At 40.7% G+C, this 27,285-nt stretch overlaps 1 protein-coding gene across 7 annotated transcripts in view; it reads left to right on the top strand.

Annotated features, from left to right (window-relative positions):
- PPP2R2C (protein phosphatase 2 regulatory subunit Bgamma) overlaps nt 1-27,032 on the top strand; it is a 201,242-nt gene extending 174,210 nt beyond the window's left edge. For all 7 annotated transcript variants that reach the window (XM_061468598.1, XM_061468637.1, XM_061468650.1 and 4 more), the window contains 3 exons: nt 11,668-11,837; nt 16,339-16,430; nt 26,534-27,032. In XM_061468598.1, the coding sequence (XP_061324582.1) occupies nt 11,668-11,837; nt 16,339-16,430; nt 26,534-26,825 (554 nt within the window). In that variant the 3' untranslated portion in view covers nt 26,826-27,032. The remainder of the gene's footprint in view (nt 1-11,667; nt 11,838-16,338; nt 16,431-26,533) is intronic.
- Nucleotides 27,033-27,285: the final 253 nt, after the last annotated feature.

Raw genomic sequence — 27,285 nt, forward strand, 5'->3', positions numbered from 1 at the left:
CAAAACAGTCATGACTATAGTCACTGTAAACCCTCATGTTCTGCTATGCATCTCTACTTTTTTAATTCAGTCTAATATCACTATGCTAGAATCATAGAATAGAATCATAGAATAGTTAGGGCTGGAAAGGACCTTAAGATCATCCAGTTCCAACCCCCCTGCCGTGGGCAGGGTCACCTCACACTAAACCATGTCACCCAAGACTGCATCCAGCCTGGCCTTGAACACCGCCACGGATGGAGCATTCACAACTTCCCTGGGCAACCCATTCCAGTGCCTCACCACCCTTACAGTAAAGAACTTCTTCCTTATATCCAATCTAAATTTCCCCTGTTTAAGTTTGAACCCGTTACCCCTTGTCCTATCACTGCAGTGCCTAATGAAGAGTCCCTCCCCAGCATCCCTATAGGCCCCCTTCAGATACTGGAAGGCTGCTATGAGGTCTCCACGCAGCCTTCTCTTCTCCAGGCTGAACAGCCCCAACTTCCTCAGCCTGTCTTCATACGGGAGCTGCTCCAGTCCCCTGATCATCCTCGTGGCCCTTCTCTGGACTTGTTCCAACAGTTCCATGTCCTTTTTCTGTTGAGGACACCAGAACTGCACACAATACTCCAGGTGAGGTCTCACAAGAGCAGAGTAGAGGGTCAGGATCACCTCCTTCGACCTGCTGGTCACGCTCCTTTTGATGCAGCCCAGGATACAGTTGGCTTTCTGGGCTGAAAGTGCGCACTGAAGCCAGCTCATGTTCATTTTCTCATCAACCAACACCCCCGAGTCCTTCTCCACAGGGCTGCTCTGAATCTCTTCTCTGCCCAACCTGTAGCTGTGCCTGGGATTGTTCCGATCCTGGTGTAGGACCTTGCACTTGGTAACAGTATCTGAATTTCAGATACTGTTCTGAGAGTGTAATGGATATACATATTTTTAGGGATAAAAGAGCCAATGTAAAACTTGTTAAAAATATGTGGACCCTGAGCATATCTTTTTGAACTTTTGGGCTGATTCCTTTTTCAGCCCCTTTGTTGTCCAAATCTCTCATAGCTGGGCTAAACACAGTTGCAGCTTTTGGGGAAAGGGCCATCTGTACAAGACTAGAGATTGCCATGAATAATTACTGTGCCATACTGTATAAATAAATTACATACTAATATCTGTAGTGTAAACCACTGGCACAGGATGTTAATAAATTATGGTGTTCTTGAAGATTTCTGGTTTGCTAAGCTCAATGGCAAAATCTCTCTGTTCAGCATTAGTAACCACAACGCTACAAGGTTTCCCTTTACAAATCTTTCATGGCTCTGACATGGAAGAGACAAGAGACTTCTTCCATATCTTCTCATTCTTTGTGCCTATGCTGAGATTTATTAGCAAGCTGCCAGTTTGTGTGATGAGATGTAATAGAGACCACTGTACCTTAGAAAAATAATCTCAGACCACAAAATTTATACATAAGGCATTGAAAGAATATCAACAGCTGAGCTTTAAATGGTCATTGAGATACTGATAAGGTGTGATAAAATGTGTTGTTTTTCTAATAGACTACCTGTAACTGTTTCTTATAACACCTCTTTAATAGATCATGCAGTGCTGGGAGAGCAATCAGTAGCAAAACATATGTGGCCATTACAAATGGATATCTAGGAAAGCCCAATCTATAACCATTGGGGAGATACATACATAATATAGAGATACATACATAATATACTTACAAGTAGTGGGAGAGAATTCCATCAAAATATTCTGGAAAGGTGAGGAAGAAGAGATTAATGCCCCTGCTTATTTAGGGTATTACAGGGATAGGAATAAAGAAGGTGTTCTTCCAGTCCGTAGAGTTATAGGTAAAGATTTAAAACAGATATGAAAGCCACACTCAAGCAGCAAGAAATAGGGAATGAATTTAAATAATATGGAAGCTTTCTTCTTAATAAGTGTATGTGGCAAAACTAGCAAGTCACCTTTGAGGTGTTATTCAGGCAACATGCATGGCAATGCGGTGTAGAAAAAGGCGGTGTATGGGAAATCTATGACAGCAGTGAAACAAGGGAAGCTAGCAGCTGCATGAAGTATCATTGTTAGAGCAGTTAGCAGGGAACATCCAAAACATAAAAGAATGACCCCCCCACCCCAAATTCTATAAATTCTCATGCAAGAGATTCAGGTGACAAGGAAGACAAGGACAAAGATACTGTTTGTAGTAAAAGTGTTCTAAAAAATACTTACAGCAGTATGAAATACAACAAATACTTGCTAATTTGATTTTGATCTTTTCTTGTTAATATTATATTCAGAGCTCTTTATAAATGTGCTTGAAGATAATATTCTTTCAAACAGCTTGCAAACTAAATACATACATATAGCTATTACAGCAAATCATCTAACACAGCAGTCAGCTAAGAAAAGCTGAGCTTGCGCATATCAGATATAAAGGAAGAGCTTTTTCAGTAGTTCATCAGAATTACTAAATCCAGTCTTAAGTGATAAACAGAAACTGCATAGTTACGCAACATGGAAATTTAAGTCGTTTGAGTATAACTACTATTGATATTTGTGTAATAGCATTAATATCTTAAAGTCTTTGCATGCTTCAGAAGTTGTAATCTATTTAAATGCTGTTATGTTGCTTTAAGGGTTTTTGCATGTTCATTTCTTAATATGTATTTGTAGACTAAACCCATATTTCTAATTATCCATTACCCATGTGAAAAATTTATGACAAAATACTCCAAGGAAGAAGGAGTTTCAAGCTGATTGCTCTGTGTGCTGTGGTTGTCTTTAAAAACCAGACTTTGGGATTACATAGTGCAGTTAAGCTCTGTCACCATTAGTTCAGGCTTTCCATCTTCCATACAGACTTCACAAGCTTCTGACAGCTGGATCTGTAACAAGAGCCATTTAGAGCCGCCCTCCCTTTGACCAAAGAAGCATTTGTAGATGACACTCAATCCTAACAGCCACCTTTTCTGGACGCTTACTGAAAGGGGCAAAGCATCTCAGCTGGTGCCTTCCCAATACCATGGGGTGGATAACGAATATCTTACAAGCATAAAATGGTCTTCAGAGCAATGCAAAGCGAATTTGAGGTTTAGTTTGTGACCCAAAGGTGGTGGTGATGTCTTTTTTTCCTTGAGAGTCCTTTTCCACATTGGCATTTGAAATCTAGGCATGAAAGAAATACCAGCCTTCTCCAAGGATAAATGCCACTGTCCTGTTAGTCTGCCGTGTAGCACAAGTTGGTTATCCAATGGTTTGGGGTTTCTTTTTTGAGATTACCTTTGATTTTAATCTTAAGAATTCAGAACTGTGGCAGCAGCCAAAACAGAAATCAAGGATAATGTCCTTGGAACATTTTGAATTTTAAAATTTAAATTGATTATATTTGCGAGTCATATAAAGGAGGTTGGGATTTCAGAGACAAGGCAGCTTTCAGACCTCTGACTGAATATGGATTATCTTTCTTTTGCAGCAGAGAACAACCAGATGCACAAAAAAAGCCTGTGACAGAATATCCCTGCTGGATTTGCTAATTGATATTGGCCTTTCCAAATGAATGATGCTTATTGTCTCTGGAAAAGAGACATCTTGTTTTTCTTCCATGTGAGCCTTACATCCAAAATACGCTTTTTATTTGTGCATCTGGTCTCATGTCAGGTTATCATCTGAGAGGGAGACAGCCACTGTTCTCCCTTTGTGCATTGAGAGGCCACTGTCAAAGTGATGTCCACTTCAGGCAAAATCTGCAAGGTTTCATGTGACAGGAGTGAAACTTATCTGAGCCTCTGTAATGATTTTTCACTGTGCTTTAGTAAAGTCTTGTTCTCTTTATCCTAATTCTGGGTTTATTTTATAAGCTTGCATTACAAAGGCAGATATTCATTGCTGATTTTATATCCCCAGTGAAAAAATGTGCCTGTATCCTGATAATTTTGTAATTATGACTGTCACTAAAGATCTGTTACTACAATTTCACACATGCTAAACTAGACCCTGGAAGGGATTCTCCCTTGTGCAGGAATCCCATTGAAATTTGGTATAAGATTGGCTTTAGCATGAGCTCCAAAGCTTCCATTCTGCTCTGTTTGGATGAATAAAGACATTTAAAACATGACTGATGAAAATTCAGAGTGTTTCTACAGAAATGCAATCATGTCTGTATAATGTTTCCTCCAGTTGTGCAAGATATGTTAAAATTAAATCAAAGGAAGAAAAAAGCCTACCCTGATTTACCTACTTCCAGCTATCAAATAGTAAAAGGAAAGAGAAAAGCCTGAAGTGATGGTAAATGATTTATGATTGAAGAGGTGTTTCATTAACCCCTCTCCACCAGCCACACAGAGATAAAGCAAATAATTGCTGTAAGATTGCTTTAATTATTCAGTCTATTAAAATTCCTGTCTTGTTTGCTTAATATTTTAATAGTGACAAATACCATTTTTCAGCATCTCATAAAGCCAACATTATTCTTTCAAAATCCTATTTCATAGGGGGAAACCCCCCCAGTTGTCACTAACCTTGTGTATGGAGATCGGAAAGGCTTACGCATGAATTTGGCTTTAGAGGAGTAGTAGTGTTATGTCCCATTAACTCCATAGGATTGCTCACAACATGTGGCATTAAACACACACATAAGTCTTTGTGAGACTGAGGTTTAAAGAGGCTTGATCTTCTAGATTAGCTTTGCATTTTTATCACTTCCTTGCTCTCTTTAGCACCATCTCTCTCTATTAACAAACTCACTGGTAAAGTTACATTAATATAAGCTACTCTGTAGTGAAGCTCGCCCCCAGTGATCTTCAGCTATTGATCTGGCTGTGCCTTCCAGCACTAATGCACCATCCCTTGTGGTTTGTGACAAGCTGCAGCAACTCGCTGCAGATGGCAAAACAGATTCTTAACTATTGATTTGAGGCCTCACTTTTAAAAGCCATACCCTCCAGAGGTATTGATGAGAAGCCTGGTTTTAATATTGGGTCACTGGATAAAGGAATGCTATATAGGAGGTGGAATTTCAGCCTTGTCATGTGGCGGTAGCTTCAGAAACTTGCTCTCACTCAAAGGAGGAAAATGGCGTCTTAAGTGGCCAGAACCTGAATTATATAAAACCAAATGGAAAACTGAAATATAAAAACATTCTGCTTTTTCAGTTTAAAACACGGTCAGCAACCACAGACTATGCTAATATAAAAAGTTAAATGATTGTGGTTAGATATTTATACTGAAGTATAAAAAAACTTGTATTTTAGATTGCTTATGAAGGTGGACTTAAAAATTCCCACATGTGTATATAACCATATTAAGCAGAGTAGACCATGAAGGCAAGATTGTCATGTTTGCAGAACATCCTGATTTTGGAAGAGAATTTCTGAAGGAGGTGAATGTATGAGTGGATTGCCTTAATGCCAAACAATAAATCATTCAGAGGTAGTGAAATACTGAGTAAGTAATATTGGTAAATCAAACTGTTATCATAAACCATGAAGCTTTAAAAGGTATAAAGAGACTATGAATTTAAAAAGGAGCTTTGCAGTTGGTTTTGATTCACTTAGAATCTGCTCAGGTACTCTTTTGTATGATATCTTCTTTTTTTTAATTAACAATGCAAAATAATTACTATACCTGTGTGGACCAGAGGTGCTTCTAGCCCAGTATTCTGGCTCTGATGGGCGATAGAGACATCAACAGCAAATGTTTGACAGCAAATGTTTGACTGCACTTTGCAGTTGGAAACTGGGGACTTTAGTGAAAGTGAACTTACTGCATTTTACAATACTCAAATGGATGTTTGGGTTTGAGGGTTGTTTTTTGTTTTGTTTTCCTTAAAATTGTGCAGTTCCTTTTAAACCTGTGTATGATTTTTACCATTCACAATATCTTTCAGTAAAGTCTTTAGTAGCTTAATTAGGTGCGCTATGAAGGTATCTGCTCTGTACTTACCCTTTCCTAGCTTCACTTGGTGACCCCTACTTGTTGATTGGAAGAGACAGTGTCCAAAGTGAACTGTCGTTCCCTATTCATCCGTTCCATGCCACTCTTAATTACAAACCCCTCAGTCTTTCCTAGTCTGAGGAGTCCCAGTCTATTTAGTCATTCCCTGCATGGAAGTAACTTGATACTTCTGGTCATTGCCATTACCAACTTTTTTGTTGTCTTGAGACCTCTAACACACTAGAGATAAGACCAGAACTACACATAGCTAAAGATGTGAGCATATCTTGAATTAAATTACATAGAAAAATTAAAGCTTGCTGTGTTGAAGCATGTGTAATGGACTTAAAATAAATGGATGTGATTAGTATTTTAAAATAAATTCAATGGATTTAGCTTTTGGGGTTTTTGTACTAAACTTTATGAAATATATGTGGTACAGCAAATCACAACTGTCCTGGGGAGTGGTGCTAATTTGTCATCTAAACACATTAGAGTATAATGAAAACATTTATAAGATTTTTAGCTTAGGATCATGTTTGTGAGAAACATTTAATTAGTATAACCATGGATCCCAGAAAACAAAAGAATGTTTTAAAAGTATTTATCGGCTATCAGGAGAGCATATTTGTTCTTGTTCCTTTTGCATGGTGCTGTGGTTAGTCTGTAAAGATGGGTAAAATTCCATACATTTCAAAGTACCATTTCCCAGTACATTTTAATCACGTACTGCAGCCATTTTCATGTGGGATTTGAAATGGAAGAGAGACTTAACTTAGATGATGAATTGTTTGGTTTGAGACTGCATCTGTTTTCTATGTTTATGGAGCTTAAAGGCCACTGAGAGACTACTTGGTCCAGTATTTCCAGGTCCAGTTGAAATACACCTATTGTGTGTGTACCTGTGTAACCCAGAGGTTATCTGTAATAAGTCCTAAATTCAGCCTAACTACAAACTGTCTTTGGATGAGGACAGAGATTTATTTCATGGTGCAGGTTTTCCAAGAATTTCAATCTAAGTAACAATGCTTAAATGCTCTAAAACCCAGAAGTTTTCAGGATGGAATGCAAACTACAAACAGTATCATCTAGGAAAAAAGCTTCAGTAAGTTATTATTTGTTCATAAGTAGAAAGAAAATAGCGTTGTTTTTCTGCTATAGGGAAGGACTTTTTATAGCTGCTTATAATTTTATCCTGTGAATGATGGAATTTCTTACCAAATCTGTGGAGCTGATAAACTTTCATCTTCCAAGTTTTCCCTGGTTTCTTTTTTGTTTACCCTCAGATAGTCACATAATCTACAATATACATCAGCATGATTCTTCTTTTCTTTTTTAATATATTTGGCTTTGTAATAGCAGAAAGTTGGTTTTATCCATTGTTCTACTGTTCATTGGCAGTAACTGAAATTTTCAAGGTTCATATCTTTATGCCTTAAGGAGTACACAGCTTTATCATTGAGGGTCTTCTCCCTTACTAGTTCTCTCTCTTTGTTTTGTGTACTAGCATTTCACAGTAAACACCTGCAGTTATCCTCAAGTGCTCAGGCCATGATAACAACATTTTGCCAAAGCTTATACTCTATGTTCCTCTCTTTTAAAAGCAATGAAAGATTTGTTTAACTGAGTACAGTTCACATTTCTTTTATCCCATCAAATTCAGCTTGAAAATAAAAAGTAGCTCCAGATAAACTTTCATTACATTAGATAGATTGCTTTTCTAAACCCTACCCCCTATTATCTCAGATACTGTTATTGGTTTCCCTTTAAATAGATCATTCTTCTTTGCGTATTTAAAAACATTCTTCCTATTTGTATATTGGAACCATCTGCCTTGTAGCAGTTCTCTGAGTGCTGGTGTGTTTATTTGATCCAGGCAAAAGGTGAAAATAAGAGGAAAAGGAGGAGGTGGAAGGAATGTCAAAAATTCATCTATGGCATTAACTGGGGACCTATAGTATAATGTAGAGAATTATGTATACTTCTTGTTGCAATGGCTTTTGGGAGGAATACAGTTTTGTATGCCACATTAGACTGTGACACTGCACCCACCATATAAGCCATTTTTAGCATTATTATTTTTTAAAGTTCACATATGCCAGAATTTATACCCTGCAGTGATTAAAGCTCTGCTCGGCAAACTACAGACGAATTTTCAGTGGTGCTGAAGTCTGGAGAATAGCAATGACTCCATCAAAAATATGCATCTTTGGAAATGGGACAAAGAAAGAGAAAAACCTTTTATGAGAACATGGGGGTTTATGTTTTCTGAGGCTGAGTTATTTTTGGCTATTGTTGGGATAATGGTAGTTTGATATCCCTCTTTCTCAGTTGCGCATTAGGGGAAAATGGAATATTGTACTGCAGTCAAAGGTAGCTGGCGAAGCTGAAGAGGAAGATACTATCAGTGACTGCCTGGTCTCTCTTCAGGCCTTTACAGTGGGATTTCAAAGTATCACATTTTTTGCAATTAATTTAAAACTAAAAAACCAAGATGTGTAAAAAAAGTTACGTTCACATGCGTAGCAGTAGTTTTTGTCAGCCATTAGTTCTTGTTGAGAATTGAAGATTAGTTTGTTGTTTGGATTTTTTTCATTGGATATGTCTTGTCCAAAATGTACAGCTTTCAAGTTTGTGGAATCAGTCCCATATCAAAATAAATGGGAAGTTGCAATGGCAGCACCCAGAGTGCAACATAAGCTTGATGGGAGCCCTAAGCAGACTTCCCAGCTTACCCATGTATCTGCCAGTGGAGTAAGGGGCAGGATTGGTGCCTTCCTTGGAGGCTGCTCTCCAACACTGGCTTTACTCAGAGATATGCTCAGCTTCCATCCATAATCCCCATGGTATTTCTCTATTCCACAGTCCTGTCATGAGGGTCATATTTAAGTCTGAGCAGTATCATGTTAAAGCTCAGCAGACCACACCATCTGTGCTTCCTATGTTCATTAGTTTGCAACTAGGCAGGTAGCTTAGTGTCTTTCGTATAATTAGCACAGTGAAGGTCATCAAGAACAATATTAATGAAAGTTAAATACCCTTTTTATGGCAAAAGTTAGTTATTAAGAAGTTAATAAAGTTATTCAAAGAGTATAATAAAATTTGTAATCAAATTTCAGTAAAGCTCTGATTCCGAGTCCTGGTCTAACAAGATTTATTTAAGTACAGAAAAGTATGCTAGATTTGAAGGTTGGTGTTTTGGGTGCAGATTGCCCCTGGAATAAAAGCAGCTTCCAGAAGATAAGTCTAAACTGTAGTGAACAGAAAGTGTGTTCCAGTGCAGGCTGGTAAGCCTGGCTTTGCAAACAGTAGGCAAGCACTATGTTTTCTTCTATCAGCTTGAGGAAGCCAGGATTGAATTTAAATTGCTTGCCTGAACTGAAGTCCAAGTCATGTGCTGTCACTGCTATTCTGTCTCCAATTACTCAACCTGCAGTAGCCAAATTGAATGCAGATTATGCTTTTTTGCAGTGTATGCATAACCTTACATCAATTCTAAACCAGAAATAGCCAAGATCCAAGAACACCGTATCTCGTTTACTGAGGCCAGTGCCTTGTTCTGGTTGCTCAGGCATCTGCTGCTGCTTGCTAAGCTTTCTCTGTAACATTGGGAGCTGCTGCTTAATTTCCTGTAACAATTTTCTTGGCTTGGTTACGCTGACTATAGGAACTATCTGCAAAGAATAGCTGCTACTAAAATTTCTACTATCTTTCTTTCTGTAATGATACAAGGCTTTCATGCCTGCATTAGTTTCTGAAATTAATTAATCTAAGTCTTTCTAATACTTACTGTGGTAAGAATAGAAAAGCAATAAACAGTGCAGATAAAGGATGAAATGGTTTAATCTCATTAATTAATAAAATACAGAGTATCCAGGTGCAAATATTACTCCTAATCAGTTGGACGAGACACACAGAGCCAAGAAAATATGTCTCAGCTATAAATGAAGGTGTAGTTCAGTTAGTGTGTAGTTGGTTATTTTTTTCTTTCCTGGTTTTAATAGCAACTTCACATCATAATTAGGAGGATTAAATTCCTGCCAGCCAAGTACAGAGTTTGGACAGATTAAAGGGAAGAGGTATGAGAAATGATAATTGCTTTGTGCTCGTCAGGCTTCTATTGAAAACCTGACAGGATAATTACAAAATACCTGCTTTGCACAATGTCTAGGCAAATTTTTACAGAGCTATTTAAAGTTATTCGTTTACAGCCTGTCTGAAAAGAAAAGTTTTTCCCCCTTTTTGAAGTAGTTCGTTACCATGTTGATGTGTGGTACATGTTCAAATATAGACCTCATTCTCATGTGCACGCCTGGCTGTGTTCCACTGCCCACCCCCAAAGAAAATTGCCCATCATTTTTTGCATTACCCCACATATTTCGCCCACATGCTCACCCCTAACTTTCAGCAGAATATTATTTCACCTGATGGAAACCGTAACCTTGTTGCTTTCAACAGGCTGAATCATAGTCATGGATAAATTAGTTGAGAGAGAAATGTTCCATTGGACTACAAAACAACCTTTGTTTTGACTGACAGTAAGAAGTTGTTCTACTTTCAGCGTGTTTTCACGTCTCATCGCATGGCTTTTCTTCACCTGCTTTTGAGACCTGAAAATGACACTCCAAATAGCCAATTTTCAAAGAATATTCTAGACATAGCTGCCGAAACCCCACTGATTTTGGTGAGAATTGAAACATCCTGAAAGCCTGACTTCAGCAGAAAGTTCACCTTAGAGATCATTTGGATCACATGGCCACAGATACCTGCAGAAAGACAACAGACTTGCTGTAGGCACCTTGTAGGCAGGGTTAGAGTTAGTGCAGGCATTTTGGAGAAGACCAAAATGGAAGACCATGGAGAGACCTTGGTGGACCCGTAACACATGAAGCAGAGCCCACTAGTACCAGTTGTTTCAAGTTTCTCCAATTCAATGTAAGTCATCCAGCATCATTGTGTACAGTTGAGCAGGAATGACCATCTCCTAGCTGCAGGAGCTGGATTTCCCTCTATGGAAATACTGTATGCAATATTTTGTGGTCCTAGTTGGATCATGCAGTGCACAGAACAGCTAACCAGCATGTACAGTGAGGTTAGTTATTTCCAGAACTGTCAGCAATTGCACATCAAGCAGTCCATGTATGCACATGGTAAATCAAATCACTGTCCATTTTCTGCTCACCTCTCAGGAAGAGGTAATTGCAGTTTGCAATTGCTTTTCAAAATTGTTGTGTTTAGTCTCAGATGTCTTGAGACATGACTGGTGAGCAGCCTGCAGACTGGCCAGCTGGCTCTGGCAACCAGGGCAGGCTTTCAGTAACCACCCTTCCTGGGGATGCCAACCCTATTGTGAGACCACATGTACACCTTTTGTGTGACAGGGACACCTCAATTTTGGTTAAGACAGGGAAGAGGACATGCGAACCCCAGAAAGGATGACCATAGGTGAACTGCCTTGCTAAAGGTAGCTGTAGTCAACTAACTGCTGTATTTACACCATTTCCCAAAGTGATGCTTTGGACCCCTAGTTATAAGGTTAATTATAATACTTAAAGCTTACAGTTTGTATTTTTATATAAAGAATAAACTAAGTGCATATATCTATATGGAATATAGGTCATTCTGTATCACGTTCCTTGGTACATTGAAGTACATGTTTCAGAGGAAATGCACAGTTCAGTTGTACAACAGAGCAATTTTTGATAAAATTCTAATTTCTCTCTTGCTTCTTTTTTTTTTCAACAGTTTATGAAGAACCAGAAGACCCCAGTAACAGATCATTCTTTTCAGAAATAATCTCTTCAGTGTCAGATGTCAAATTCAGTCACAGTGGTAGATACATGCTAACGAGAGATTACCTCACTGTCAAAGTTTGGGATCTGAACATGGAAACGAAGCCCGTAGAAACATACCAGGTAGGTATCTCCTACATCTTAAAATGCAACAACATAAAAGCAGGTCACTATTCAAAAACACAGTATTTTTCTGGGATGTTTAGGAATGCTTTCCTAAACTTCTCATTTCTTGGTCTGAGAAGCAACTAGCTAAGAGAGCTGTGGTTAAAATCCTCACAGTGGCATCACTGTAGTTGGAAAAGGGTAATTTCAGCATTAGTAAGGAAGTGTATGGCCTGGGGAGTGAGAGTAGCACTCACTGTGGATTGGGTTCATGAAGGTAATGATGCTTCTAACAAGAGAAATTGTCTCTTCACTTTGGCATCTGTTTTCAAATGATGTATTTCACTATTAACATTTAAAAGTAACTGAGGAAAGGATTTTGTGTGTTCTTAGCATTCAGCTCCCGCTGGGACTGCTGAGAGTTTACACCTTTGTCATTTCAGAGCTTCATTTAAAAACTTCATCTATGCATTTCTCCCTTGTGCCTAGTTCTAGAAGCAATCAGTTCAGCCCTGACATCACCACTGACACAGCAGTTCCTGAATGCCAGACAGACACATCTGGTTGCCTGAATTCATTGTGATATTATCCAGACAAAATGCCAGTGGCTCCAGCCAGCTGAGCTTGTACTCTGACATCTGTTCTGTTTGGCAATATAAGGCTGCGCTTACATTTTTTAACTCTGCTTTGAAGAAGAAAAATGTATCTGTGACACAGAAACTGCTTGTTATGAAAGCACAATGAGAAAAAATGTTAACCTACCTACAGAAGAGTATGCAAAGCAGGAAAAACATCATTCATCTGGCTCGTAGGGCTTACTAAGACATAGTCCTGTGACAGCACTGGAACGATCCCTTGTTTTCTCTGTCTATATAATGGCATTTGTGGTACAGTAGTTCACAATGATTATAGCTGAAATTGATTTAAAGTAACATGTAATGAGAGTTTGGTAGCATGTCTTGTCAAAACAACTGAAATTTTACATCAATGATGTTGAGGATATTTATCAGCTAGTGTTCAGTAGACAAAGTGGGCCTGAGTGTTATCTAGTACACCCATTACATTTCAGTGGATACTCTTCAGTGTATCTCCTGTAAGTGTTGGAAAGTCTGAGCCTCTATACCTTTAAGACTACAGAATTGGTTTTCCTCTGAAAATGGCAGCACTTGTAATGCTAAATGTGTTAGAAATGTTGATATGCTGTGAAAATGGAGTGGGAAGATAAGGGCGAGACTGTGTTTTATATAACAGAATCACAGCTCAGATTTGGGGAACTTAGATAATATATTATTTTATACGTATGTGATTGGAGTATGCAGTCTTATCCCTGGAGAGGAATAGCTGCTCAAGCCAACCTGTTTGTCTTGACTGACATCTGCTTATATTTCCTCATGTAGGTAGCTATGAAACAAGCTGGCCACCTTTAAATCTGTCTGAGATCCAACAGTGGTGGCAATTAGAAAGTTATGTTTCTCCATGTTGAGAATGTAAAGGCTACACAGATGCATTGCTGAGTGTTACAGTGGGCTAAAGAATCTGGAACTCATCGGCTTTTGGAAGCCAATAGCACAGGACTCCATAGGATTCACACAGTCCAGCTGCTCTGGGCAGCCTTTCATGGTTTTCAGCTGCAGAGAGTAGAGAATTCTGTTCTTAAGCAAAGGGTTCTCAATTACTCTTTTAAATAATTTGTCTTAGTGGCATTTCTCTCTCACGTAACTAAATCTCCTGTATAAACTTGGAAATCTCTCTAAAAGTTTGTTGTGGCAGATCACCCGAAGGCAACAGATAAAGCGACCATTATCCATGCACATAATCCTGATGGCATGTATATCATTAAAAGAGTAAAAGATATTCATTAAAAGATTCAATTTCTCATTTCATCCACTGCATGGTAGCCACTTAGCTGTGAGACTCATGAGGAGGGTCACAACAGGAGATATCCCCGCAGGGCTGTAAGGAAGAGCAAAGTTTGTAACTGTACTGCTTCATTATCAGGTTACAATTTTAGTAACACAAAAAAAAATTCCTCATGCAAGTTCTTTTGCTTACCATTGCTGTGGCTAAAAGAATGCTATTGCATAGAGCAGCTGTTGCAGCCTTGCTGAAATGTGTCTGCTGACAATGATTCAACATGATTTTCTCCTGGTTTTGCTTCACATGAAAGCAGAAAGGCAATGTATGATGCACTGGACAGCACTGAAAGAGCAATACAGTGGAATGGTCAGTGCTTGAATGTTGCAGGGCAGCCCTACCTAACAGGATGCTCTTCTGATGCTGCCAGGTCAATCACCCCAGCAGAACCGTACCAGCAACAGCCAGAGGTGAACACATTCATAGCTGATAATGGCTTGATCCGCTTTTAGCAGGGTCTGTTGCATAGGGATTTGGACTAACATGTCACACCAGTGCAATTTCTGATTGTGACTATTCAGTTCCAGTGAAATAGCTCCCTGTGTAGTTGTGTTGCTCTCTCAGTTTGAAGCACAGAATTACTAGATAATTTCATGAAGGTCTGACCTAAAACAGGGCAGTGAAGAAACGGATGTCTTTTGTAATCAGTTAGGAGTGAATTAGTTTACATTCAAGTACTATTCATATGTGGTAAGGACTATATGTAGCAGACAAGGCAAATCTGATTTTACCCTCAATTGGTAGTGGCAGATGAACATGTAAACAAGGGGAGAATTTATTTATTCCACTTAGTTTCTTATAGTCACTATGAGGGTCTAAATGTGTTCAAATACAGCAGTCTTAGGGTCCACATGAAAAGGAAGCTGGTTGTCCAAGGCAGAAGTGCAAGTCTGCAGACAGTCAGTCAACAAAAAGGACCTGAGACCTTGAAGAGATCAGTAAGAAATCTGAAGGAGGAACTGCAAAATGCTTTTTGACAGAGTGATAGAAAGGCACAGCTCCAAGCTGTGGATTTGGATGCACTTTGCAAAGGGTGTATACGTGACAGTGGTCATGACAGATGGCTGCTGAAAATGATAACAAGAAGAAGACCTAGAAATGACAATCAGTGCGGCAAATGCAACTACTTCCTTCTGCCTTACTCAACCTTTCTATTACTTCCAAGGGTTTGGAGCTCACAAAGATGATAAAGGAAATTGTACTGCTAACATAGCAAGGCTTGAAGTAAAGATAAAATGAAAGGATTTAATTACAGAGGGTGCAAGAAACTGCATCAGTGCTTGAAATGTTCTGACCTATTATTCACCATGAGGGTAAATGCATTTAATTGTGAAATATATTATCTGCCATTTGCCTATTATTGCTGTAGAAGACATCTGTTGATATACAAGTCAGTCCTCACTCATCTATTAATGGAAATTGATCCATAACTAAAATTTCTAATCCTTAATAACCTTACATTACAAATATTCCTAGGATACTGTGCAATTTGGCTATTGAAAACGGGTTAAAGAAAATGTAAGTGAAAGGTCATTGTCCCTCATCTGCTCTGATAGAAGCTACCAGAAGAAATGTTTATGCCCTCAAGCCAGAGAAGGATGCTGAGCATCCATGGGCAGGAGCAGTCTCCCTGGACTTGCAAGAACCAATACCTCTCTATGTCAGAGCTAAATTATGCCCCTTGGCTATGGGATTGGTATGTGTGCTCTGAGAGGCCATCCACAGGTCTTTGTTTTACAGTTCCTACAACAGCTAGAAGAAAGCACCAGGAGTGAAAGTGCATTAGTAAATTCGTCTAGGCAGGGATTTTCTAGCTCATTATTTCCTTGTGGAATGAAACCAATCATCCAGAAGGAAAATCTAATCAAATTCAGCAAAGGATTGAAGCAGTTTGTATGAGAGCTGTCTCTTTATTCTAACTCTTGTTCAGCAGAGATGCGTGGCCCAGAGGAGAGATCTGCTGCTTAGTCCCACTTTTCAAATATATATATAAGTGAGAATTTACAATGTTGTTTTTAAGTCTCAGCCAAGTAGGAGATATCCTTGGGCTAAATTAGTGTTCTACTTTGCAGCCTGTGCAACTACAAATATACTGTATTTGACTTCTGAAATACCTTACCCAAATATATGTAATACCATACATACAGGTTCTTTTAAGAGAGCCAAGTTCTTTCTGCCTCAAGTAAAACTCCGCTTATCTTGGAATATGACATTTTTGTTACTATTTAAATTACATTTCTTGCACATTAATTAGCACATCCAGGGTATCAGCTGGTGAAATGTCTTTGGGAATTAGGCTAACACTGAGAAAATCACCCAAGCAGGAAGCAAATATGTTGAAGAGGGGTGGTCTGCAGCCTGCTGAGGGAGGTATGCTTCGTGCCTTCCTGCAACAATAATCCTGTAGCACCAGGTTAATTGGACTGTGGAAAAGTACAGATAGCTTCTTTAGGGTTTAAATACAGCATGTTCTGCAAGGCTACCAATCTGTGCAGCATATTTGGAAAGTGAACATGGGAGATAAAGCAGAGTGTGGGGGGCTGGTTGTGGAGCTTTATATTTAGTTTTATTCCAAGAATAACAGCAGCTGTTTTCTTTGAAACAGGTCCATGATTACCTTAGGAGCAAGTTGTGTTCCCTCTATGAAAATGACTGCATCTTTGACAAGTTTGAATGTGCATGGAATGGATCAGACAGGTAATTCATCTCTATGTCCATCATTGTCTTCATTTACCAAAAGAGTGCCCATGTAGTGGGGAGTGATCAGAAAGTGAAGTGTTACATGTGTTTATTTTCCACATCATAGAATCATAGAATAGTTTGGGTTGGAAAGGACCTTAAGACCATCTAGTTCCAACCCCCCTGCCATGTGCAGGGACACCTCACACTAAACCACTAAACAGTTTGCATCTTCACAGGTTCAGGTGATAAAAGGTGTTTGGATATTGGTGGGGTTGTACCTCTGACCTGCTTACGTATGGTGTATACGTTGTTAGTCTTGGTTCATGCCTTAGGGGGAAAAACCCTTCCAATTCTGTCTGTTTTCACCAAAATTATAAGTGGGCTGCAAAAGTTAAAAGAATGCTGTCAACTTGCACAGCCCCGCCAACACACTGAGGAAGCTTCTGTGATCCTCTATTTACCCATGAGCTGCTTCAGAAATTCAGCTCATTTACTGTAAATGGGGAGCGAGGAAAGGCAGCCACAAGCACCCACTGGTTCTCTGCAAACTGCTGCCAAATGACAGTTTTCTTCTGGTACCTACCTCCACCAGAGCAGTCCCTTTCCCTGTGCACTGAAGGAGAGCTCCTTGTTTTTATCTTGGACATAAAACCTTGTTGAGTATTTTAATGAGAAATACTGGCACAGCAAGTCAGAGAGTGCGAGCTAGGATACAGTGTGGTAATGCTGTAATGTTAGCAAATTATGGCAGTACTTTGGGAAGTAGGAATATTGTACAGGAAAAACTGAGTAGCCAAGAGGAATGGGATAATAAAAATGGATGAAATCCAAGAGTATAATGCAGGGTGAAGATTTTAGTTAAAAGAAGACACAAACCTTCATGTTATCAGTTGGAAACAACTCACAGAGATGTTCATATGCTAGGTGACTGTGGAAGGGATTAGCAGTCTACAAAATGCATGTGAAAGAGAGAACAGGAGCCAATTTTGAATGGTACACAGTGACTCCTGGCTCAGCAATGCTATGAGCCAAGAGGCAAAGGTTTGGCACATGCTGACGGCCTGGAACTGTGCCTTCAGCTCACTTAGCATCTCATTTGGAAAAGGGAAAACCAGTTCATCTCATTGTATTTGTAGCAGGCCTGCCCCCATGAACTGGGCAAGGATTATGAAACAGAGTGTGGGGCAGCTGTGAAAAAGGCAGATATGATCTTTGAATGGGGAAGGCTGGGATATCCAGCAGAGAAAAAGAACTACATGATGTTAGGGTCTTATTCAAAGACCTATGGACTGCAGTTACACATTTCTTGTCCCTCATCTCCAAGGTGGAGGAACTAATGGACAGCTGCTCTAAAGAGAGGAGAGGGCAGGAGTTTGTTTTTGATCAACTTAGCAAAAGAGAAGCCAAGATTATACTTCCTTCTAGTAGGTATATCATCGTGAGGAAGAGGATCTAGCTAAAATAGATGTGAATGACACAACAGCGAATAGCTACAGAACAGGTAATGATAGCCTTGAAATTAGAGGTAGTTTGTACCTATTCAGACAGTGACAGTGTAGAGCAGTCTTCTGGTCCTGAGTAGTGGAGTTGTAAGCAGCACAACTGTTTTGATGAAGGTGCTCAGGAAATTTGTGAAAGCAGTTATATGAGACATTGCTTAAAATGCAAGTGTCTGAACCTGGAAGTTCAGAGCAAGGTCTCTTCCAGTCCTGTGTTCCACAAATGCAGACTAAGTCTAACGCTGTACCCTGTGTAAGGGGCATCTTCCCTTTGGGCTGCTTTCCTTTGCTCAGTTCCTGCACCTGCCCAATGGAGAGATTCTGTGTTTGTAGAATCATAGACTGGTTTGGGTTGGAAGGGACCTTAAAGCTCATCCAGTTCCAACCCCCTGCCACAGGTAAGGACACCTTCCACTAGACCAGGTTGCTCCAAGCCCCGTCCAACCTGGCCTTGAACACTGCCAGGGATGGGACAGCCACAGCTTTTCTGGACATCCTGTGCCAGCATCTCTCCATCCTCACAGTAAAGAACTTCCTAATATCTAATCTAAATCTACTCTTATCTTAAAGCCATTCCCTCTTGTCCTATCACTACCTGCCCTTCTCAAAAGTCCTTCTCCCTCTCTCTTATTTACTAATAAATAAACTTTTACCATGTGTCATTTATTATGCAAGTAAAACTATATTCTTCCACGATCTCTGTTGTCTGCATGCCAGGGTAGTGTGTTTTCTGGCAAGGATTAACTCAGCATTGAGTATCCCCTGTGATACGAACTGCTGGTCATTTTAAATGAATTCAGTAGACCACACTGGGCAAAATACTTCCCAGATTGCTATGACTGCAACTTGGGCACCAGCTGTTGTTGTGGAAATGGCTTTGATATGGTCAGGAAGGGGGAATGACCCACAGAAGTTTTATGTTTAACTTTTCTCTGAACCCCCCAAACCCGTGAATGAATGGGTGTTTTAGCAGAGGGTTATCTCAGCAGACTGGTTACTGCTTGAATTTGATCTTACTAGAAATACCAAAATTAAAGCATTTATTGGAAATATGGACAGTGCTGTCCCCCACCTAAATCTGGCACAGAAGAACAGCACAATCAAATCGTTTGGATGTTGTGAAACTTTGAAGCCCCGAAGCCCCCAACACTCAGGGATTTTCACATCCTTTCAAACCACTTCACTTATCTTTGATGGGAATTCCCAGTGCATTGTAGAGGATGGTCACTTGTTCCCAGACTCAGACCCCTGTAGTCAAATGAAGTGCTCCCGTCCTCATTAGTGCTGTAAGACCTGTCTCTGGATAGTTGCCTGGTAATAATAGAAGTATTATTCAATATAAGGATTTAAAGTAAGCGTAATATTTTTGTTCCTACTTGACAGATCAGAAAGATCAATGCAGTGAGTAATTATTAAGTGGGAACATTAGATTGTGAGGGCTTCATTTATTGTACTGCCAAGACACTGACGCGTTAGTAGTCGTGCACAATTACCAAATCCGTCACTGAACACAATACGCTGCTCTTGATTGTAAGAAACTGTTGAGTAGAGTAGCTGGCAATATTTGACAAAAGATAAGGGTTCTCTTTAATTTAGTTGTTTCTTTCTAAGAGTCAAATATATCAGCACTGATGTGAATCTTTTGAGGAACATCTGAGCTTCATGCTTCTGTGTATGATAAGTATTGTATTGTTTTGCTACACACTACAAGGATGGTATTTTTTGTGGGTGTTAAATTATATTTGGCTACCAGTAACTCTTAAAGAACAGTTAATTTGGACAGCAAGGTCACTCAATTTGATCCTCTTGGCATGTATGTTTTCTTAAAAGGACTACTGCTGAGGGTAAGCAATACTTAATAAAAAAGGTACTCTTAAGAGATGCTGCAGTATGTGACAGTATACTGCACATATATGTGTACACATATCTACATAACTAATAACTACAGTTTTTAACATGTTAATTTTATCTTTGGGGACTTTAAAGCTACAATGACAATCTGAAGTGACAGGATTGCTGTTAAAAATTAAAACGTGTTTATTATTTAGGTGAAAATCCTTTATTATTTTTTGTCATTACTGAGGAGTTAATCTGGGCTATGATAGAACCTGATGGTGAGGCTGTTTACAAAAAAATCAATGTACGTGAGCTCTGATTAGAACGTGATTGATGCTCAGTTACTCCAATGAACAGGAACTAATACAATCAGACAGAGCCGATCTCATTTGCTGAAGGGCACATTAATCACTATGTACTTTGGCAACAACGGTGGTCAGGGGGGGAGTCAAGCAGGGGTCTTACACTGATTCAACCAGATGAGCACATATTATCTCTAGCTGAGTATATTACACTAAAATCATGCCATCTTTATTGTATATACATCATTACGTGACTATGTAGAATACGTGATCTCTATTTATACAGCAATGTAATTTAGTTCTTCCATTCACTTCCATAGTCATATCTTTTAATAATGACCTGCAAGACGCTGTTTTCTTCCCACTGTCAACCAAATGAATTTTGCTATTTCAGTCTTACCACAAAATTTAGCACCTTTGCAGCTGTTTGTGTGTTAAAGAGCCAGTAAAAGATAAAAATAACAGTAATTCTACACGGTAAATACCTTCATTACTTTTTTTAAGTTTTCATATCAATGAGTGTATGGGAACCCTTCTAGGGAGACTTCTGAATACTATAATGATAAGTGATAGGCTGTAAGCAGATGAGTGAAGTCACATACAACTGTTCAGTCAGTCCTTTCCTACTGAACTGTCATTCATTCCATGGAATATCCGTCAGCCTTCACTCTAATCAGGCGGAATTGGCAAGTCCCAGTGGATGAGATGTTAACAGTCTATTCCTGTCTGGCAGCATGCTCCATGCTGGAGAGCTAGAGGACATCATTTGTTCTTGAAGCTTGGCATGTCAAATATTAGCTTGGAAGGACTTGGGGATCCCCTGTTCTTATTCCTGGTTTTATATCAGCCAGCTGTACCACAGTGCCACAGCCCTGAGTCCAGTGTCTCAAACTTTTCCATCAGCATGCTCCCCAGGAGGTTTAAAGTTCGTTCTTTCTGCCTCTCTTGCCTCAGGCAGTGATGTTCTGCTGCCATATCTACAGTGAGGGGCAGGTTAGCTGGACTGCCTTTGTATTTCTGTCATCCTTAAACCTGATGTGTGCCAGTCCTTAAGCCTTGCCCAGCATTAGTCCTGTCACACCATCCCATGGCTTCCTTGCTCTTGTAAGCAACAGTGAAGGAGGTGAGCTATGACATGAACTGAATTTCTCCAGACAATAGAAATCCAAAGGTGAATAAATGTCTGTGCATCCAGGAAGTCTAACCTGGCCAGAGTTAGCCCAAAAAATTATTATAAAAAGGTCTTTAAAAAAAACCACACCAAAACCTGCACAAACCAATGTGAAAATAGTATGGTTTGGTTTTCAAGCAAGCCTTAGTTCCAGCTGATACTCCCAGAGCTTCAGGGTAAACCCTGACATCCCGGAAGGCAGCTGACTGGAACAATTTCAATAAAATCTGTTGTGTGCAGCATAGATGACATCTAAGAGCTTGGCTTGCAATAAAGAAATCTAAGCAAAGTATGGGAATAACAGATATGAGAAAGACAGATACGCCAGTTCTCATGATTGACGTGTTTGATGAAATCTCAGTGCTCCAAAATGTTATGGAAGATCTCATTGCAGTTTAGTACAAATGATGTAATCCCATTCAGATGCCCTTAAGGTTGATGAAGTAGGGAATTTGCCAAAAGGCCATCAAGGCCTGTGCTGTGATTGCCCAGCTGTAAAGCAGATTGCACACATGGGTGCGTGCAAACCCTTTTTTTACAGCCCTTGGCAAGAATAGCAGCTCTGCAAAATAGACAACCAGCAGTGCTTCTCCTTACCTGCACCCCATGGTAAGCTGGTATATGGCCAGCCTGGCCTTGCGGATCTCTCAGCATCCCAACCTCTCTGGTGCCACAACCTGCACTATCAAATACCTACCAGTGATTTGTATGTGATGAGAAAGGAGACCCTCCCACCAGCTCATTTCTCCAGCCTTCAGCTGGATGAAGGCTGAAGACGGATGGAAGGATGAAAGAAGGATGGAAGCCACAAACCCTTGAGAGCTGAGCAAGCTACACAATGCGTGAGAGTAATCAAGGCAGGAGGTAGTGGGAGATTACAGAGAGAGGGTGAGCAGTGGGACCTTCAAAAGTAAAATGAAGAGGTTGGGAAGGAGGGGGGAAGCAGAGAAAGGGAAATGATGAAGTGAAGCAAAAGAGGCAGGACAGAGCAGGGAACAGGATGGAGCTAAGGAGGATACTTCAGTAGCAGCAGAGAGTGAAACAGGGTATTTTTAAAGAAGTGTAGAGCAGGATAGAGAGAAATGGAGAAAGGGGAGGGGAGAAAGAAGGAAAGGGGAAGGGAAACCTACCTGGAAAGTGCGGTAAAGGGCAGAGTCAGGGTTGGAGGGGATGCAAGAGCAAAAAGAACAGAATGGTGGCTAGAGATGGCTTTCAGAGCACCAGCTAGGCTGTCAGTGTGTAAAGTGTAGCAGCGGCAGCCATGTCACTGCCATTTGGGGTTTTTTCCTGCTTTTTTTTTTTTTTGCTTTTCTTGCCTCTTTGAAAGTTATATTTTAATCGTGCCGCCCGTAGCTGTGGTGGTTCGAGCTGGGCACATTCTGTCAATCAGCAGCTTTGCTCCAGCCTGAGCTATCAGTGTGCTGCTCCTCAAAATGCACTGGAGTGTGTTCTGCATCCTAATCACCCCTGCATGGCTGAGATCATGGTGCCTCTGACCACAGGTAGCACAACTTTTAACATGCTTTACAAACAGGAGTGAAGGTGATTAGGCAGAGCTTTTATGGGCTGCTTCCTTGCACACGTATGAATTAATGAGAGACATTTTGGGGGAGAGGCTTTGTTTGATTTCTTGAACCAGCCTCACTTGCAAGGGTTTTGTACAAGCACTTGTCATAACACTGCTGTGCAGAGCAGGGTCTGGGAATACAGAACAAACTCTTCCTGTACTCAACTACAGTTTTTATTCTAATATATGTATGTATATAAACCTCTCCTTATTGCATACATTCCATTATTGCACATTATATTTTCCTGAACGGGAATAAATTGCAGGCTTGCACCTAGTTCTCACTCTCTTTTATTGTTATTTTAAGCAGCAGGTAAGGTTATAATCCATCTGTGTTTGTGACCTTGAACAAGAATGGGCACTTTCTCATTTACATAATGCTATTTTTTACTGAGCCATTAAACTGCAGAAAAACAGGGCGAGCATGGAAAGTAGTCATCTACATATGTTTAAAAAAAATAACTGCAGTAAATCCAACTGGAGAAAGCAGACTTCTAAAAAGATGCGAGTGTTCAAGAAATTAAAAAGCAAATGGACTGTAAAGGCAGTTTTACTGCAAGCAAAACCTCCTAAAATAAGATCCTTGACAAATACCACTCTGTGCATTTGGTGCGCTGGTACTCTGCCTGCATGAGCACTGCTCCCCTGACAGTTCCTGCCTTCATAAGTGCGATGCTCCCCACTGCCCTGGAACCACAGCTCTGCAGCCCATGGCCTACGGTGCTCCAGTGTTATGAACCTGATTCCAAGTTTTGCCTGAGGGGAGAAAGCTTACAGTGCTGAGCTGGGCTCTTTGAATCACAAACTGTGTGTGCTAGCGCTGAGATATGAAATAGCCGCGACTTTTTCACATTGTGAATAACCATTACAGCAGGAGCTGTAAATGACAAGACACAGTGATTTGGAGGGAGTGAAACATTAGATTTACTGCTGTTGATTCAGTTTCTGAAATGGGCACTCATCTTGATCCATAGGCTTTCTGCAGCTTCTGGGGTATGTTTTATCAAGCTGTCACACTGACTCTTGGTTTTTTTGCCTGTGGGGATGTTAAGTTGTGCCTTACTAAGCAGGATTGTGACAGGCCTTTGCGGATGGGGTGAAGGTAAGGGAAACCTCACTGCAGACACCCCAAGGGCTAGCTGCAGCTGCACATGGCCAAAGTCTGTAGCTCATCCCCAGACTGAGCAGCCAGTGGTGTGCTGCCTGGAGGCCTCAGTAAAGCAGCCTCCCGACAGGGTGAAGGCTGGAGGTGACCTGTTGCTGAGGGCAGTGTATGCTCTGTCTCTGTGCTACACCTTTCTGATCTGAAGCAGTCTTCTTTAGCGCTTCAGGAGCTGTAACAAGCTCAGTGTGGAATCAGCTGTCATCACACTCCAGTATGCCATCAGCAAACATGGAAGCAGGATGGAGCTGGCAGTCCTGTTAGTGATTCACAGTGTACAAATCCAGCTCACCCGCTCTAGTTACCCCGCAGTGGCTCTGAAGTGAGCGGAGCTGCTGTCTGTCAGTAGCTGTAGGGTAAGAGCAGCTAGCTGCACAGCTCCCACTTCTGCCATTTTCAGTGCATTATTCATTTGTATTACAGTAGCTCCTAATGGCCCCAAATGAGATCAAGGCAACACTGGCTGGAGGCTGTGCACATAGTGTAAGACAGCTCCTAAATCCAGGAGCATCTAATCTAATCAGCTAGTGAGCTTCTGTATGGTGCAGAGTTTATGCCTTTGAATTCTCCCATGACTGCATATGCTGTGCTTTCCTGGCCAGTGTGCTGCTCAACACAGCTTCTCCCCAAGTGGGAAACAACAGCAGAGTGCTAAAGCAACTGTCATTTGAGATGGATTTTAGTTTATTAAATGCGAAGCAGGTGAAATATGCTCTGTTGGGCTGTACTAGAAAGGCAAATAGTTCCTGATTGCCTGAGTCTTGGAACTGTGCAGCTTTTCCTGTGGAGACCTGACTGTTTGGGGTGGATGCCCAGTTCCAGAATGGAAATTTGGAAAAGACTCCCTATCTGCAGCTGAGACAGGAGAGTTGAGCATGGCCCTGTCTTTGCATATGGAAAAAGTTCACAGGGGATGAGCTTTCGAGCAAGGCTCTGAAACCCATGATTATGCTAATCCAATAACCTGGGGGCCATGGATGAAATCCTGAATTCATTAAAGTTAGTGACAAAAATATCCTCCCCTAGGGACTGCGGGAACGAAGCAACTGGCAATCCATTATTTCAAACTACAAGCTGATTAATGGGGTAATTTGTATACAGATCGAGGGACGTTTTCTGTCCCTTTCTCCCAGATCCAGAAATATATCCTGACTTGAAGCTTCATTCGAACTTCACAGAAGAGATGACAGAATCCTCTTTATCAATGTATTTATTTCTAAGCAGCATTGTAAATACAAATTTTAATGGTGTTGAGACCTGCAAGGTCTATGGCCTCAGAAAGGAAATTGGTTTATTCTGGAAAGAATTAACTTGTGCAACCTCTGTCATTTTTCACAACCTTTTGAAACACTTCAAATTATTCATTACAATACGTAATTCAATAGTAAATCTTGTTAGTGTATCAAAATGTTTGAAATACATGGAAATTTCTTTTTAAGGCTTTTTCTGGGATCATGGTAAATCTCAGCTGTCAGAAAAGGCAAAGCTCTGGGGAAAGACAAGAGCTGAGTGATCCTTAATCATAGAATCATAGAATAGGACCTTAAGATCATCCAGTTCCAACCCTCCTGCCATGAGCAGAGACACCTCACACTAAACCATGTCACTCAAGGCTCTGTCCAAAGTGGCCTTGAACACTGCCAGGGATGGAGCAGTCACAACTTCCCTGGGCAACCCATTCCAGTGCCTCACCACCCTTACAGTAAAGAACTTCTTCCTTATATCCAATCTAAACTTCTCCTGTTTAAGTTTGAACCCATTACCCCTTGTCCTGTCACTACAGTCTCTAATGAAGAGTCCCTCCCCAGCATCCCTATAGGCCCCCTTCAGATACTGGAAGGCTGCTATGAGGTCTCCACGCAGCCTTCTCTTCTCCAGGCTGAACAGCCCCAACTTTCTCAGCCTGTCTTCATACAGGAGGTGCTCCAGTCCCCTGATCATCCTCTTGGCCCTTCTCTGGACTTGTTCCAACAGTTCCATGTCCTTTTTCTGTTGAGGACACCAGAACTGCACACCATACTCCAGGTGAGGTCTCACAAGAGCAGAGTAGAGGGTCAGGATCACCTCCTTTGACCTGCTGGTCACGCTCCTTTTGATGCAGCCCAGGATACGGTTGGCTTTCTGGGCTGCGAGCACACACTGCCAGCTCATGTTCATTTTCTCATCAACCAACACCCCCAAGTCCTTCTCCGCAGGGCTGCTCTGAATCTCTTCTCTGCCCAACCTGTAGCTGTGTGTAATAACTTGTAAAAAGCTGAGGGGTTATTAAAAATAACTTTTTAGGACATATTACTTCTATTGCCTTATGAAGTTACTCTCATGATCTTGTGGTCCTTACATTCCTGCATGCTTCAGGTTAACTGTACCTTTCATTGAATACTCTAGAAGGGAAGGGGAAGACAGTGGTAGAAAACTGTACACTCTGGGGAGTAGTGGGGAAACTCCTGTTTTATGTCCTTTTCCTAGCTGAAGCCAGAAACTGCCTCATTCTGAGGTCAAAGCTCAGCTGTCTTGAGCCCATCAAAGTTGACTTCCCACAATGCTGTTTAACTCTGTTCTTGTTCTTTCTCTCTCCCTGCAGTGTGATAATGACCGGTGCATACAACAACTTCTTCCGAATGTTTGACCGGAACACCAAGAGGGATGTGACCTTGGAGGCATCCCGAGAGAGCAGCAAACCACGAGCTATTCTCAAGCCCCGGAGGGTCTGCGTTGGAGGCAAAAGGAGGAAAGATGACATCAGTGTTGACAGTTTGGACTTTACTAAGAAGATCTTGCACACAGCATGGCACCCAACCGAGAACATCATTGCTATAGCAGCGACAAACAATCTGTACATATTTCAGGATAAAGTGAACTCAGAAATGCACTAGATTTATCAATATCCCTCTATATTTACAAACCAGCCTCTTGAGAGTTGTAGAAGGATGTGATCTTCACAAAAAATTGTGGCTTCTGTGGTGGGATTTGTAGGTTGCATCCTTTCATCCCTCAGCCTGTATCTTTATTGATGGCAAGCCAACTACTTCTAATTTTCCATCACTGCAACTGTATGAGTAAAAGGCACGACTGCAAATCCAGTACTGTGGTCTGTATTGGTTCCTTTAAACAAACAGGGGTATTTATTCACTTTGGGAGTGTTCCTGAGGAGGGCTGAGGCTCCTCAGCTCCCGTTAGTCTTTTCAAGGGTCTCAATGGCTCCCAGGGCCATACTCTTCCAGTGCCCCGCCTGCTTTTGCAGTCCACAGCATTTACCACATTGTTAGAGCTTTTTGCCTCAGTCTCTTGATTACTTTTTTCAGTAACATTTTCCTCTTTCAGCTAAGCCAGGCC

The sequence above is a fragment of the Pezoporus flaviventris genome, unplaced genomic scaffold (genome assembly GCF_033815535.1).
Source record: "Pezoporus flaviventris isolate CSIRO_AGI_PZ_B2104156 unplaced genomic scaffold, CSIRO_AGI_Pfla_v1 ptg000002l, whole genome shotgun sequence".
In the NCBI taxonomy this organism is placed as follows: domain Eukaryota; kingdom Metazoa; phylum Chordata; class Aves; order Psittaciformes; family Psittacidae; genus Pezoporus; species Pezoporus flaviventris.